The 17,209-nt window shown below is 32.6% G+C and overlaps 2 protein-coding genes across 5 annotated transcripts in view; one reads left to right on the top strand and one right to left on the bottom strand.

Moving 5' to 3' along the window:
- The window catches only part of LOC125056394 (protein cramped), a 33,412-nt gene that overhangs the window by 14,874 nt on the left and 1,329 nt on the right, over window positions 1-17,209 (bottom strand). For all 4 annotated transcript variants that reach the window (XM_047659453.1, XM_047659452.1, XM_047659451.1 and 1 more), the window contains 3 exons: window positions 3,948-4,104; window positions 2,737-3,030; window positions 450-653 (listed from right to left, as the gene is read on the bottom strand). In XM_047659453.1, coding sequence (XP_047515409.1) covers window positions 450-653; window positions 2,737-3,030; window positions 3,948-4,104 — 655 coding nt within the window. The remainder of the gene's footprint in view (window positions 1-449; window positions 654-2,736; window positions 3,031-3,947; window positions 4,105-17,209) is intronic.
- LOC125056396 (lipase 1-like) lies at window positions 9,044-16,682 on the top strand. The gene is made up of 7 exons (XM_047659457.1): window positions 9,044-9,276; window positions 12,302-12,512; window positions 13,296-13,407; window positions 13,502-13,742; window positions 14,666-14,821; window positions 15,682-15,882; window positions 16,496-16,682. The coding sequence occupies exons 1-7, from the start codon at window positions 9,187-9,189 to the stop codon at window positions 16,673-16,675; spliced, it is 1,191 nt and encodes a 396-aa protein (XP_047515413.1). The 5' UTR covers window positions 9,044-9,186; the 3' UTR covers window positions 16,676-16,682.

Here is a 17,209-nt window from a genome sequence, read left to right as displayed (position 1 = left end):
TATATTAAGATATATATGAATAATGTCATGTGTTAAAAATATTATATTGAGTGTTTTAAAGATCAAACAACTCTGACTAACGAATATCTAGATTTGTCTAAATTTACCGACAAAACAAAAATATTTAAACTGGCTTTGGTCAGTTTTGTGAGCGTTTTTAAATGACTCATCACATAGGTTATTAAATTTTACGATCTTAAATAATTAGTATCATTAAACAATTAATCGGAATTATTGGATTAAAACTAGGAAAAAATATGTAAGTAAAGAAAAGTCGAAATCGGCTTATTTCATAAAAAAATATAATCCCTCAATATGAGCTTATAAAACCTATTCACCTTAAAAACTATAAAGTATTATATTTATTTTTTTAAGTGAGTAATTCATTTAATTTAAAAATGCCAAAAAAATAAATTCGCCGTGTATTATTAGTTGTTTAGCGAACTTACCAGTAATTTGATTGAGTCGTCGTAACGCAGCACACATAGGCGTACGTACACGTAACGTACGACCACGTGCACGCACCGCCATGCTCCCGCCCCGGACCATTTCTCCGAGTCGCGCGCATGTCTTCTCACTCACCGATGCCAACTTACGCCGGAGTTCCCCGTAGTTTATTAGGGCGTATAGCTCTTGGGCAACTTTCTTTACGTCTGGAATATTATCAATGAATATTTTAGATCACATAATAATATATTGGACGAGAAAAAAATAAGTATAAAGGTAAAGAAAATAGCAGAGTAGTTATGACCTAGTGGCTTTAGCGTGCGACTTTCATCCCTGAGGTCGTAGGTTCGATGCCCGGTTGTGCACCAATGTACTTTCATTATATGTGCGCATTTAACATTCGCTCGAACAGTGAAGGAAAAGATCGTGAGGAAATCGACACGTCTTACACCCACTTGCCTATTATTGGACGTCAAATATCTGCTAAATTTATGTATCTTTTGTAAGCGCGTACAAGTTTGTATTGTATTGTAAATTAGATGAAACTTATATCGTATCAATAAAAACTTTCGTCTATGTGACGTAGTACAAAGATGCAAGAAACGAAGAAGATATGAAATAGCCACTTCTTCCTTGCATCTTTACCCTTTTGTGTGTCATTTTTGACGTGACAACGTCTTATAATTCGATGGAGCCGGCTGCACGCACGAAAAAACATGACGCATGCGGCGTTACCTCGCTTTGAGGCGTTCCATTTAAGACGAAGTGCAAGCGTAAAAAAGCGAAAAAAGCGAAAAAAACGCACTTTCTTCGCCCAACGCTTTTTTTTCTTCTTCACCACTTTCTTAAGAATATGTTCACTTACGTTTCAAAACTCACATTACATACATTGAATAAAAATTTTAAACAACATCTCGCCAACCTGTCTTATTCTGATACAGAAAATTTTAATTATAAATAGTTATGTAGAACACTTCGTTTAGCAGTAACAATTTAGTTTTTTCTTTGAAACATTAAGTATTTAAATTGTCGTTTGTTTAATGTTAAATTTTTTTTTCTTTGTCTTTTATTAATTTTGTCTATTTCATATATATTGTCTAAGTATTATGTTTTATAATATGTATGATAGCTGTAAGATTTCTAATAAATAAATATAGTTCATATGTTTTAGTTATTTAAAACACCTTTATTTAAAATAATCTGTGTTGCATCATCGAGTTTATATTCTTCTATATTAAATATTTTTACACGGGTACGAGCTATGATTATTCATTACTTCTATTCATATTTTTATGTGGCTATAAAAATAATCACAGTAATTATAAAACAGGTCAAACAATCAAGCAACACATTGTATAACATTGTACGACAAGAATTACAATATTGAATCAGGTAATTACAATATTGTCAACAACCAGTAGTTTTTTTTACTTATTACGATGATTGCTTTATAATACAAAATTGTCAGAGACCCTATTTCCTACCTGCAGCATTACCAGGTGTTCGTTGTCAGCGAGAACCACATTGAGCTGTCTCAACAACTTTTATATAATTATAATTAATTACTAAATTACAATTATACTAAATTACAATTATACTATATATAATATATTATTAATTGACAATTTTCTTCGGAACCTTGCCTAAAGGGACTCCTTTTAATGATATATTTTAGTTTATGTTAAGTTTAGTTATTTATTTCAATGTATATTATTTTATTATTAGTTTTATGTGACTAAATTATTATGTAGATACTTTGTAACATATACTGTAGATTCTATATCAAATATATTATCCAAAGTCCATTGGAACTTCAAAAACATGAGTGATAAGCATTTAGTAATTAACTATATTTGAAGTTGTCAAGGACTCAAAATGGCGCGGCTAATGGGATATATTTGCATTTATATCCGTCAAAAAGATGTTTTTGTGTACTTAAGTAAAGAAAAAATACCGTTGTGTAAATTGAATATAAAATAGTGAATACCAATTTGAAGTGCATTTCTGATTTGTTTTTATTATCATAATGCGCACAAATCGATATTTTGTTAAGTTTTTCACATTTCAGAAACCTGAGTTAGCAATCTTCTAAAATTAGTAAACAATTTGTTATTTAAATTTAAGTTTCAACTACGGATGTCATTTTACAGAAGGCAATTGGCCAGGAGGCTCATTTGATAAATGATACCGCCGCCCATGTACACGCGCACTGGCAGAAGGCTCGCAAGCGTGCTGCCGGCCTTTTAAGAATACTACTACTAATCGTTCTAAAACAGAAATAAACCTTACTTTCATCAAACTGCACGTGCTTTGAAAGCTTGTGCCACGTCCTGTAGTAGAAGTGGCTGACTTGTGTCTTCGTCTTCAAGCCGTCGGCCATGCCCTTTTTCTTCATCTTCCCACAGATGTACGCTGTGATGGCATCAAAGTCTTTTCCATACTCGTTCAAGGCTTCGAAGAATAAACTCTTTTCGTCTGCTGACCAAAGAGCTTTGGGCATCCGTTGCTTCACTGGGAACTGGGTTGGGGACTTAAGGGGCTCCTTATCGTCGATTTTGTTTGGCGTATCGCCTTCTGTTACGTCTAGAAGAAAAATAGAGATGGTAGTTATGTAGTTTATTAAGTTAGGTATCTAAAATAATATGTCACTTTGTCTTTTAATTATATGTATAATTTTTTATTGTGTAATAAAGTTGTTACACGCTTTATATTAGCTTCACCTGTATGTATGTATGTATGTATGTAACCGACTCCTTCGGACTCGATTTTGACCCACTTTTAACGGACAGATTTAATTCAAACTTTGCGCACCTGTCAAAGATCGATGACAATGCAATAATCCGAAAAAAAAAGAAAAAAAAAATATATAGTTAAAAAAAACTGAAAAACACGCTTTTAAAGCACATCAAACTAAAAAGTGAAAAATAATTCCTAATTTAGGCTGAAAATGGTAATGAACAAAAAATACTGGTATTATTGTGAAAAAGCGTGGGGCGCTCTGTGCCATAGAGCAACCCATTATTTTTCACTTTTTAGTTTGATGTGCTTTAAAAGCGTGTATTTTAGTTTTTTTAAACTATATTTATTTTTGAAGTTATACTTCTTTTGGCACGTTAGGAGAAATGATGAGAGTAAATTTTTACGATGCGCGCTTTTGTAACTTATTTAACAACAAATATTTCACCGGACTTTATTATATTTAATAAGTTGTGTATTTCGTTTAAGCATTACTAGAAAAGCAATATATACCAGATCTTCCAGTAGAGCATAAAACAAGGCGACGATTTTTTAGGGGCAAGGGTCTCACTTTACGATAGCTTTGTCAATTCCCATACATCTCTATAGTGCTAGTTTTATAATGATAAAATAGAAGTTGAAATATTTATTGATTTATACCAAAGCAAAACTTACTGACTGTACTACGATTGGTTGATAATTCGTAGTCGTTTTTACTTACAGAGATAATTTTTAAGAGACAAAAATATATGAAAATGAATTACCTCGTTTATCCGCTGGTGACTCTAAACGCAACTTCTTGATGACTCTGGCGCTAGTCCGTTGCTGCTGCTGTGTGGTCAAAGATCCCAATAGTTCTGTGCGCTGTTCTTCTCCCTGACATGCGCCGGGCGACATTGTTGGCTCTTTGGGCAATGGCGGCTGTAATTTTACTTTTAATTTACTATGAAGGACCTTAGCATATGATTTAGTAGGTTTACTGCATAACTTATCATAATAAAAAACGAATCAATACTACAAGATTTTGCTAATACTTAAAAATTCAGACAACACACACATAAACCCACAAAATAAAATGAGAGATATCAAAAACAAAAAAATCCCTTTTCCCATTCGATTCGTTTCAAGTGTGTAATGCGTGTGTGCTGTGGTTGTAATTGGCCCTGGCTCAGCATTATGCTGAGGAGCAGACTGTTCCACAGCGCTGGTCATTCTGCCAGAGACCACAGCAGCTAGTTTGCGCCTCAGTCGCAAAAAAAGAAAGAAAAGGAATGTAATAAATACTTAGTAGAATAACTTTATTCATTATAGGTAACCAAGTACACTTATGAACGTCAACAGAAAAGATGTTATAATAATTCTAAATTTACATTTACTATTATTATTCTAGTTCGCTTGTCAAGAGAGGACAAGAAGAACTGGCAAGAAATTCCGCTACTCTTTTTAATCGCCTAGTTTTGAGTCATACAAATTGTTCGTCAACAGGCAGTGGTATAAATAACCAGTAGGTTGAGTAAAAAGGAAATATTGGTGTGCTTATGTTGTTTTTAAAATTATCGCAAAAAAATAAATTTAATTATTACATATAATTGGAACAAAAAAATTCGAAGAGGTTTGAATTGAAATAAGCAATTATTTTAATCATACTAATTCAATATAATAAGCCATATACATTTCCTGAAATAATTGCTGTTTGAAACGAACATCTATTGTTAAGCTATCAAAGTAATAACACAAATAGCAATAAAAAAGTGCATTGTTCAAGAGATGTCATAAGATATGTCAAATAAGCATTTTATACAAGTTAGGTACGTACTAAACTAGCGGGCCCGACAGACGTTGTCCTACACAATATTAATCAAAGTATGAAACTACCGACTGTTGCGCCATCTGCCGGGCTGATTTGTGTATCTAAACCATCCAAGGCGCCACTACAACGCATACAAAAATATTCATTCAAATCGGTCCAGCCGTTTAAGAGGACTTCAGTGACATACACACGTACAGTAGAATATATAAAGATCAATTTTCGTGTCCTCTAGAAAATGTAAAGTCCTTTGAAACGGATAATTTTAAGAGCTTTTATTATTAAATTTGTAATTCTTACAACAAAATGTTCATTTTTAATGAGCTTAATGAAAAAACGGCTATTTAAATCAGTCATGGACAGTTGATTGCCAATTATCCCCGTCCTTGAGCTGAACTGGCAGATCTAAATTTAGAACCTGCCACCTATATGTTAGGTAGGTCAAACACACTTGTTTTGGAATGGAAACTACCAAAAACACACTGCAAAATCGAGTCGCAATGAAACCTGTTTTGCCTACCCATAATATTTTCAAGTCATAAATTATATCACGATTCACACATGATACATCCTATTAACAGTTAATTAGGAACTTCAATACAAACAAACTTCGTAATGTGTTCTTCCTTATCGAGCCTTTAACATTTTTTCAATGTCAAACAAAAAGATTACATAAGTAAGCTGTTCCTTTATTAAACAAACGACGCATTGTTATTCTGTTAATCAAAGCCGCATCAGTGTTTACTCCATGAGTCCGCAACTTAAAAAATATATGATGAATATATGATAACTAATGATTTTTAACAAAGAGAATCCGACTTTCGAAGGAAAGTCAGCCATGAAGGAACCAATTCGACTTAGGGTGGCAACGCACTTGCGAACCTTCCAGCTATGAGTGTCCATGGGCGGTGGTATCACTGACCGACAGGTGAGCCTCCTGCTTGTTTGCCTCCTGTTACATAAAAATAAATATGATCAGATTTTCGAAGGTTCCTCTCGATTTCTCTAGGATTTGGTTACTACACTCCAACAAATATGAAATGAAAATCTAAATCTTAAACTTTGGTTATAAAGAGTATTATTTATTATTTATTTTCTTATGTCCTATTTTTACAGTTACTTAATAATAATACAATAGAAAACCAATTATTATATTTATTAAAATAACATAAACAAAACAAGAAAACATAAAACAACTACCTATCAAGAAAACAAAAAATAAGTCCGTCTACCTCTGCACGCTAAATTTAGATTCGTATTATTGTAATAATACTTTGATAAAAACTAATAAGCATTAATTATATTTTAAGGCATCAAGGGTCAGATTTAGAACAGACTTTGAGCCGAGTAGGATTTCCATAGGTCAAAAACATTTTGGACTTTTAAGCATGGTCATGGTTCGCGCTAACTTCAACTCTGAAAACTCCTATGAGGCCTGACATGATACCATAATAATAAAGATTAAACCAAAGACGAAGTTGTTTGAATATACAAAAAATACGCGATTTCTGCAAGTTTATTTTTATTTTTATATTATTTTATTCCATATCATTATTCTATCTTTACAATTATTACTAATTCGATAAAACGACACAATATTTATACCCACACCGATTAACCTAGATAAAAATATATATTTATAACTAAATCTTATAACTAATAATATAGGAAGCAACTCTTGTGAACTCAGCCAGTGTACACACAAATAGGTTTACCTCGATAGAAATTCTATTTATTATGTGTATTGCTCGCGTGAGTGGTGCTTCGCTAACCAAGTTGGAATGTGCGCGCGGTACATCCAAAAGTTGAGACTTCCGCCTCAGGTTTTTACTTGGGTACCAAGACTCAGTCTCTCCATTATATCCAGATTATACTCAAACTCAAAATATCTTTATTCATGTAGGTAAACAAGTACACTTATGAATTGTCAAGTTAAAATAATTGTAAATTTACATTTACTTCCAGTTCGCAAGTCAAGGGCGTAGAGCGGGTAAGAAGAACTGGCAAGAAACTTTCCGCCACTCTTTTTAATCGCCAACTATTGTCATACAAATTGTGTGAACTGGAGCAAATCAATCCCAAGGATTAGGATCATTTAAGTATTCCTCAAATTTATAAAAAGCTTTATTGATTAATTTCCGTTTAACGAGGGCTTTGAATTTATTTATTTATGAAGCCGACCCGTAAGTATCTTAAATAAATACACTGACAAATCTAGCTCTCTTCTGAGGCGTAGCTGGTCATAACCCACCATACCCAAAACAAACAGGGTCGGGTACATAAGGGAATACAAGGGATACACTCCATACAGTCTCTTGTAGAGGTAACGGGTGAATTTATTTTGTACTCGCTCTAACATGAGACTGTATTTAGCCTCATATGGGGCCCACACCATTGCGTTGCACTCCAAGTGACTTGTAACTAACGCATGGTATAAAATTTTAATTGCACATATATTCGTGAAGCCACAAGCTGTTTGTAATATGAACCCCAAGTTTCTGTAAGCCTTTTTGCATGTCTTATCTACGTGTTGCGCAAACCCAAGATTCGCATTAAAATATACTCCCAGATCTTTGACCTCTGATACTCTAGCCAACGTTAGACCACTAATGGTATAATTGTATCAAGTGGGCAACCGTGCTCTCGAGAAAGATATGACTTTGCATTTAGCCAAATTAAACTGTAATCTATTTCTCCTGTTCGATCACTCGATCAATGTCTTCCTGCAGTCGTATACAGTCGTCTGTACTCTCTATGTGTTATGTCAGTTATGTTGACTATGTATTTGCGTGTTGTTCCCACGAGAATGTAAGTACGTGCTCCTATTTCACCATGCTTCCAGCTGATAGAGGACAAATCTTTGTTTTTAATTTATTTTATTATTATTTATTACTTAAGATGTCATGTGGAACACGGTGTAATGGTTGCAGCTATTTACAAGCGTTGTGTAAAACAACTTGGCGATTAAAGAGTGGCGGAGAGTTTATTGCTAGTTGTTCTCTTCCGTTCTACGCCCTTGATTTGAGAACTGGCAGTAAATGTAAAATTAGCTGCATTTAATGTATATTTCTTTTTTTACGTTCATAAGTGTACATTGTGTTACCTATGAATAAATGATTTTGACTTTGACTTTATGTGTATAATAAATTCGTGTTTATATCTGTTATTTCATTTATAAAATGCCTTACTATGGACAAGTTAACATAACTTTATTGATTGATAGTAATCAACTTTTAGATAGTTAAGTTTATAATTATTGTATTAACACTGTGTTTTTATATCTATTTTTTTTTCTTTTCATATTTTTGCTTGTATCATGTTTCTAATTTTGTGCTCCAAATAAATATTTAAAAAATTACGAAACGGTCAAATTAATAAAAAAAACAAATCTTTAATGTTATTGGGATAAAGAAACCTTTTAGTTTTAAATAATCAGCATTTTTATACAATCGTAAACCCACATAAAAATACCAATATAATCAGACATTCCTGCATGTCCTAATTTTGAGTGTACACTTTAGTTTTACTTAATGTAAATACTGATATATATTAAATAAAGTGAGAATTTTTATTTAATATATATTATTTACTAGCTAATTCTGGGTAATTAATCGGGTTGGTTTTATTTGTTTAACTATCGAATTTTTTTGATATACCAGCTTTGTATTTTCAATTATCTATAAAAAATACTGTTTTCGATAGACGCTGTGTGATTTAAGAAGTAGAAGGAATTATTATTTAATTTTTATACTAACTATTTATTTAAAATAATATTTAATTTAAATAAAAAGGTAAATTCCAAAACGGATAAAACCATATATAACCAAGAACATGACAACCAAGTCAATTTACTAATAATTTAAAAATGAAATAATATACCGTCGCAAAGCCTAGATGGACGTTGAACTAATTTAAAAGGAACACTTGCGCATGCGCAAGATTGTCAAAGGATATTTATCCTATTCAGTCAACAGCTTTATAATCATGGTATAATATAATTTCAATTCGTAAACGCGGATGTGCCATTGCGGAATATAAAATGACATAAACACTTTGAACGAGTTGTAAACAATAGTCAGAACGATACGTAATCTGGTCTGAGGCTAACGTACACCAAATTCAAAATATTTTGAGTGCAATTTAATAAATAGTGCATTAGAAAATAATTTTGTAGTGGTGTTTAGTTTCTATAAGTTATGGAAATGTATACGCTTTCGTTTGCGCTTTTCACGTTGCACGCATTCACCAACGCGCAATTGTTGCCTAAAGAGGCCTATGCTACGGTGGTACGTATATTTGTCAAAGTTACTTGAAATTATAATATAACGATTATTTTAGTCAGCCAAATTATTTAATTTATTAATTATATTTTATATTTTAAAATTAATATATAATTAAGTACAATAATTTCTAATTCTCGTGTCGCGGTGTTTGTAGTTAAACTCCTCCGAAACGGCTTGACCGATTCTTATGAAATTTTGTGTGCATATTTGGTATGTCTGAGAATCGGACAACATCTATTTTTCATCCCCCTAAATGTACCCTAAATTTTTTTTTTTAATTTTAAGATACTTTTTTTTATGATACAGCATTAATATTTTTATAATAAATAATATACATGGCAAAACGACGTTTGCCGGATCAGCTAGTAATTTATAAAAATACATAATTGTACATTTAATGTTACCAAAGATGTATTTACGTTATTCTTGTATAGTATTCTTTGTGATAGTTTAATAAATAAATAAATCATTTATTTGCAAAGAAATATTTAGATCGATTAATAATAAAAATCCGCACAATCAGCCATATAAAAGTTAGACATGCAAATGTCATATTAATTTTCATGTCATAAAATAATAATAAGTTATTTATAAGTAATTGTTGTCAAACTTATGGTCTAAATACTCGCCCAAGCTAAGAAAACCTTGTCTTTAAAAATTAAATCACCCTTATTTATCACTCAATATTAGATAATTTATCGTAACTCATAAATATAGTATCGTTGCACTAGAATTCTCGATGCGGCAATTTTCACATAGTTATTATATTATTATTTACATAATTATCTATTTAAACCTATATATAATCATGAGCCTACGGCGATGTAACGATATATACTGTCAAAATACAAAGTCCTGTATTTTTTAACTATTTAAAAAAATATCTACAGCACTTGATGGGATACATTTCCTGCTCCTTTAAATTTCAATTCGATCAATAAATAAATAATAATTAAAACACATTACAATCTGACCCTCATAATGATGCGAAAATAGGTATGTAAATAAATATCTGCTGATTATGCACAAAATGCTTCCAATTCTTATTTTGCTATGACCTTGTGAACTTAATTAAGACGTAAATATAGTAAACAATATTCTTAACATATAAACAAGCAATAACCAAATGTTTAATGTCAATAAAAATAAGTGTTATGATCGCACGCACGATACGCTAATAGAATACATATAGTGATAAATCCTTTAAAAGTTTAGTTTAACCTAAATAAAGAAAACCTTGTCGTGAATAAATAATTTTTGAATTGAATTTGAATTAAATTGCGATATTTCTACCGATTATAATGAAAAATTCATCGGGTACTAGCGACATTTTTGTTGAATGTCGTTTGTATAGTATAAGTCAGAAATTAATTTAGATTGATATCGAGAAGAAAATTATGACACAATATATAATGCCCTAGTTTTTCGATGTACCTATAATTTCATTCAAAATTATAATAAGCATTTTATCTCCTGATTGAAATCGTAATAAATTTTACGGTATGTAAATATGTGTTTTACGGAACATTAAATAATTTTTTGGTAAATCGTTGCAGCACTGCCGTATATAAACTATACAGAGTTAAAAGAATTGTTACACTGCACATAAAAAATCACGGCTATCGCTTGTCTCTTCATCGTCAAATTTTATGCAGATTTCCTCGCGATGTTTTCCTTCACCGTTCGACCAAGTGTAAATACATATCAAGAATTTTTTCTTGAGTAGCCAAAGATTGTATCTTAGGGTCGTAATTAGCACGCAATAACCAATAGTTGAACTCGCTGAACTATCAACAGGCCATAATAATGCAAAGACATGAAGGCATTAACAAAAAATATATGTATTATGACGAAGTGACATGAGAACTTTCTGACAAAGGATCTGACCTTGCCATTGAATTACTTAATAAGATGCTGCAGCTCATTATTTCACTATCTACATCCATTATTTCTTTTATATGCGACGTAATCACTTCACGTTTGTTTGCACGCCGTGGAAACGCAAATATAAATCAGGCTTTTATCTGCACCATTCAAATGTTTTTTTGGAAAATAACGACTTAATAAGTTCAAAATCTATTGATACGTTTGTCAGTAATTCTAATTGCTTGTCAACAACAACAACAACATATAATTACTATGTAATCATTTTTAAACCTTTTCTAGAAAGCGTTAAAAAACTTGTCTATCGTCATCTTAATATGGGAAAATTATATCATATCTAATTGTATTTTGCACTTCCTAGATATTCGTATCACGGCGCAACAAAGGCGATTTACTGGTGCGTACGCGCATCACGTAAGCGCAAAATTCTGTTTGAATTCAAATGAGATCAATTCAACACAAAGAAAAAATTTATGCACCAAGATATATAGATATCTACTGTACGCATGAAAATTAATAGAGAGATAGTTTGTGTCTAATAACTGTAAAAATGCTTCTGAAATTGTAAATTTTCACATTATTAAGAGAATGTCCCATTTATACGTTTCCATTTTTCCCAACTACTGGTTGACTTAAGTATACATTTTAAGTTATTTCTTAGTCTGCACTCACCGTGATACTCGCGAGACAAAACGCAACGATATACTTTATTTAAAAAATAAAATAAAATTGTTGTACTAGAACATCATTTTGGTAGCAATGTTTGTTTTATTTGTTAATTCTATTAATGTCAAATTCATCAGAAAGCAATTCGTCCCAAAACTTCTTGAAAAAGTCACCTTTTCTGACAGGTCAACAGATCGATGAACTTTATCAAAATATAAATCTTGATCACGAAGCTAATTGCAGTTTTTGTCTTTTGAGAAGCTAGATATGATTTTGTTGTTGGAATAAATAAACTTCCTTCTTGGTATTTTTACCAAATTTGATCATATGCTTACTACATAATTTTTAAGAATATTAAAGTATATAGTAAATATATAGTAAAGGAAGTATTAATAGCGCACATAGATGTAAAAATTAATTTGTCATACCTAACATCGACTGGGTTACCACTTCTTGCTAACACTGTTTTTTTTTATAGCCTCAACTTATTTCATCAGCCGGTTACCCTGTAAACAAGTACAGGGTGACTACAGAGGATGGTTACATAATTCAGATGTACAGGATCCCAGCAGGAAGACGAACTGCTAGGAGATCAGATAATGCGAAAGGGAAAAGACCTGTGCTACTGATGCATGGGCTGATGGGCAGCTCGGATAACTTTATTATTATGGGCCCGAATAAAAGTCTAGGTATGTAGGGTATCTACAACCAGCCAAGTATATTTACATTTAATAAAATAGGAGCTAAAATTATTAGCTATGAACTAGGCACTAAAAGCTTATCTTAATATATATATTTCTTGTGTGCGTGTGTATGTCACTGAACTTCTCTCAAACGACTGGACCGATTTTGATGAAATTTTTTGTGTGTGTTCAAGGGGATCTGGGAATGGTTTAGATTCACAATTACTCAATAATTAATTCCCACCCCCAAATCCCATAATTTAATTTTGCTAGTCTTTCTATATTAATAAATGATACTAAGGCTAATTATAAACCAGAATTAAAATTAGTTGTTGTTATGTATATAGAAATACCACCATAAATATGGTAACAATTACCAAATAATATCAAATTCATTTTTATCACAATTGCTAACTAATGTCCACATTTTCTAAAATAGCCAACTGGGTGTTAGCAAAAAAGATCTTGGTTCTGTGCCCTTATAAAAATACAAAACCAACTATGTGTGTAAAAAAATATGGTAATTTAGTTACTTAATAAAATAATAATGATATTGATATGTATTAAAAATACCATCGGTGTTCAAGTATGAATAATTGCACCACAATATTATACTAGCACATCTTTATTAAAGAAAAAATAGATAAAAACGCTGCACTTCTTCGTGAAGTTACGTAAAAATTTTACCCTCATTCGCCTAAAGAAGTTTCACTTCAATAATTTGATTAAAAACTAGGATTTTGAAAAAGTACAGAAACAAGGTGTTCATATATAAACAATCCATTCCAGGCTATATGCTCGCCGATGCAGGATATGATGTATGGCTGGGGAACATGCGTGGCACTGTGCACTCCGCCCATCAAAATCTCACGAGGCGAGACGCGAAATTTTGGGATTTTAGGTAAAGTTAACTGAAATAACCAATATTTTGAAAATTCATTACAATAATTATGTTGGAGTCTAGTTTCATAATCTAATTATCCTGTCTATTCTAGTTTTGACGAACACGGAAAATACGATTTGCCAGCGATCATAGACAAGGTTCTAAGCGTTACTAAGCTTGACAAACTCTTCTACATCGGCCACTCAATGGGCTCAACCAGTTTCTTCGTCATGATGTCCGAAAAACCAGAATACAATGAAAAGATTGTTGCATTCATCGCCCTATCACCAGCCGTATATGTTGGAACTATTAAACCGATCGTCCAATTATTATTAAGGGACTTAAATTTAACGGTGAGTTTTACGAAAGATTTCATTCCAATAGAATCGGGAAAAAAGGGTTTTAATTAGCACTGATAACAGATTCCGGGTGTTATAACTTGGATATTTATGATTTCTTTTTATACAATTTTATGTGGTTTTTACTTTTATTTCAGTTTTAAAATTAAAATAGTAAAATCGACTATAGATTGACTACATCGATGTCAAATACATTATATTATGTAATCCTCGGTTCATCATAATTTTTTTGCTTACGGATTCTAACAAATGGTACTAATTTCCATTGCATGCATTTGTTTTGTCATATACATTACAAGCAAATGGCAAAACACTTGTTCTAACAACCGTTACAAATCTAATATATAAAATTCTCATGTTACAATGTTCGTTCCCATACTCCTCTTCGACTTCTTATGAATTTTTTTATGCATATTCAGTAAGTCTGTGAATCGGCGGTATGAATCTTTCAAACCCCTAAATGTTAAGGGTCCACCTCTAAATTTAATATTTTAGACAAAATTTTTTGTTTCTATTTTTTATGATACAGCATACAAAAATACATAGGAACAACCCTTAATTTTCACCTCTACGATCAACCCCTGTTTTTTATTTGTAATTAAAATCTTATGACTTTAACTCTGAGCTTTATATAGAGAAAAATTTAAAGAAAAACCTAAAAAGTTTTCATTACGGAAAACCGAACATGGAACATTTTGCTATGGGGTAGCAGAGTGATATATGTACTAGTGCGTTGCCGGCCTTTCAAGAATTGGTACGCTCTTTTCTTGAAGGACCCTAAGTCTAATTGGTTCGGAAATACTTCAGTGGTCAGCATACTGACTCTATGTTGATAATGGAATCGACCCACTCAACTACATATTTAAAATCTAGGTATGCTATAATAGAATGCTTCACTTCCCTTTATTTGGTTGCAGAACAGAATGCGAGCACAAGGCATATATTCTTCGGAAATTGTAAAAAATCAGTGGCAATCAATAGCTACCACATGTATGGGACGGAAAATTGATGAAAATATGTGTGCGAGATTCGTCGCTTTACTCGTGGGGGAGAACGACGCGGAGGTCGATTTAGTACGTATATTTTAGCTTAAACAATGTACTGTAATAAATTCTTATTATCATTTAAGCCGGTTGCAGACCGAAAACTAAGCTATGCCAAGGCTAAACTAAGCTATGCCAAGCAAGCTAGGCTAAGCTAAGCTAGAAATAAATAGCGTGCACACCAACAGCTAAGCCAAAGCTCAGTCAGTGTGACGAAGGATGTGCAAATGGTGTGCGGGTAGCGGGAGGGGCTTAGCTTAGCTCGTGTAGCTGCGCATCGGCATACACAACTAAATTAGCTTCGCATATTTTAGTTAGCTCACATAGCTTAGTTCGCATAGTTTGCGGTCTGCACACAAGTATGGAAAACTACGTCAGCTATGCGAGCTAAGCTAAAATAAATTAGCTTAGCTCTTGGTCTGCAACCCGTATTAGGTTAACATTATAGACAGACATGTGAAGTTTCGTTTGGAATAAAAAAGTAAGATTAAAGCGGGCCATATACGGACCACATGGTGCAGTCAATACCGAGTGCAACATGCGGTCGCCGCCGCCGCCGATCTGCAGTTGCCATACTAAAATATTCGCAATACACGGACCGCTCGAGCAGTTCCTGAGCAAACCTCATATTGCAGTCGGTCTTGACTGCAACATGCGGTCCGTCTATGGCCCGCTTAACTGCTCTTCAACGGCTGGACCGATTTGAATAATTTAATGTATGCGTTTGGGTGGCGCCCTGGATCGTTTAGATTCACAAATCAGCCCGGTAGATGGCGCTGCAGTCGGTACTTTCATACTTTGTTTAATATCCTAATCACTTGAAATATCATGCACGTCTGTCGGACTCGCTAGTATAAAAATATCTCATATTTTTTAACTGTAACTTTCAGAGTATGTTGCCAGTTATTATTGCTAGAGTACAACCAGCTAGTTTGCAACAATATGAGCACTATGGAAAAATAGTTGAATCTGGTGTGTTTACCGCTTGGGAGAATGGTTTTAACGGAACCATCAGACCTTATAACTTATCAAATGTTAAAGTACCAGTGGAAATCATTTATGGAGAAAATGATCAACTAGTCCATAAAACGGTTAGTAGGTCCTTAATGATACTTTTATGGTAGTTTAAAGAAGAATGGCAGAAAAACACTATTTTCTTCATCTATAACTAGTCTTGCCATTAATACTGAAACAATGAAAAAAAAATGTTTTGTATTGCAAACAACATTTATTACTTTTACAGTGCGTTAGTTTAACACATAAATATAAAACAATTTAATATATAAAAAGCTTATTCGAAGTGATCTCCATTATCTGCAATACAGTCCTTTGAACTCCAAGGTTCTCTTATCGTCCCACTCCATTTTAATATTGCAAAGTATTGTACAATGTATTGGCACCAAAATGAGAAAACTCAATGAACAATCATATAAAAATGACAGGTTCCAATTTCAAATATAATATTTTGTTAATTTTCAATTGTAATAGTATTAATGGCCAGACTAAGCATATATGTACCTCATCTAACTAAAAGTAGATGATTGATCTGCTGTGTTTTAAGATGTCCTAGCTCTCTATTATTGTTTTTCTTACCATTCTTTGAAGACACAACTTCAGGAGTAAGAGATGAGTAACCCAATAAGCTATCACTATTAATTGTATACATTTTATTAAAACATTTTAAAAATATAACATTATTTTCAGCAAGTACTGAGGTTAGCTGAAGAGCTCAAAGCAATTGGTGTATTAGAAGATGTAAGAGCTGCATGTTCATGTCCCAAATGGAACCATTTAGACTTTGTTGTTGCCAAGAATGTAGGAAAATTACTTAACAAACCTTTGGTGAAAGATGTAAACCGATTATACAATAAATATGGTTCCTAATATTTTATATATTCGTTTTATATTTGACGGCTCATTGGTCTAGTGGTTAGTACCCCTGACTGCGAATCCATAGGCCCTGGGATCGATCCCCGGCTGAGACAAACATCGATGTGATGAGCATTTGGTGTTGTGCTTAGGTCTTGGGTGTTTAAATATGTATTTATATGTCTATCTATCAACCTACCATTGCCTAGTACCCATAACACAAGCTTCACCTGCTTAACATGGGACTAGGTCAATTGGTGTGAATTGTCCAATATAAAAAAAAAATACTATGTCATTATTTACATAACCAACAATAATTATGATAATTGAAAAAGTCACAAAAGTTCACTTCATGAATACTTCAACATGCAAGTGATCAATAAATTAGATTTGTGGACTTCCATTTACTAGAGAATTTCTATTTAGTTCCAAAAACCACATTACCCACTGCTTCAATTTTTAAAACCAAATTTCATTGTATTATGATCTAGGGAAAATGACCAATTAGCAAGCAGCTGCTCTAGACCATCAAAGATGCCATTCTGTTAT

Source organism: Pieris napi, chromosome 15, assembly GCF_905475465.1.
Source record: "Pieris napi chromosome 15, ilPieNapi1.2, whole genome shotgun sequence".
In the NCBI taxonomy this organism is placed as follows: Eukaryota; Metazoa; Arthropoda; class Insecta; order Lepidoptera; family Pieridae; genus Pieris; species Pieris napi.
Note: the sequence above shows the minus strand (reverse complement) of the source record. Positions and strands in the feature narration are given on the sequence as shown.

What these genes read in the sequence shown, in the direction of transcription:
- LOC125056396 (XM_047659457.1), top strand. Translation starts at nt 9,187, where the DNA reads ATGGAAATGTATACGCTTTCGTTTGCGCTTTTCACGTTGCACGCATTC. An exon ending in GGGCCCGAATAAAAGTCTAG is followed by an intron (nt 12,513 to 13,295) that starts GTATGTAGGGTA and finishes AATCCATTCCAG; the next exon opens with GCTATATGCTCGCCGATGCA. An exon ending in GCGAAATTTTGGGATTTTAG is followed by an intron (nt 13,408 to 13,501) that starts GTAAAGTTAACT and finishes TGTCTATTCTAG; the next exon opens with TTTTGACGAACACGGAAAAT.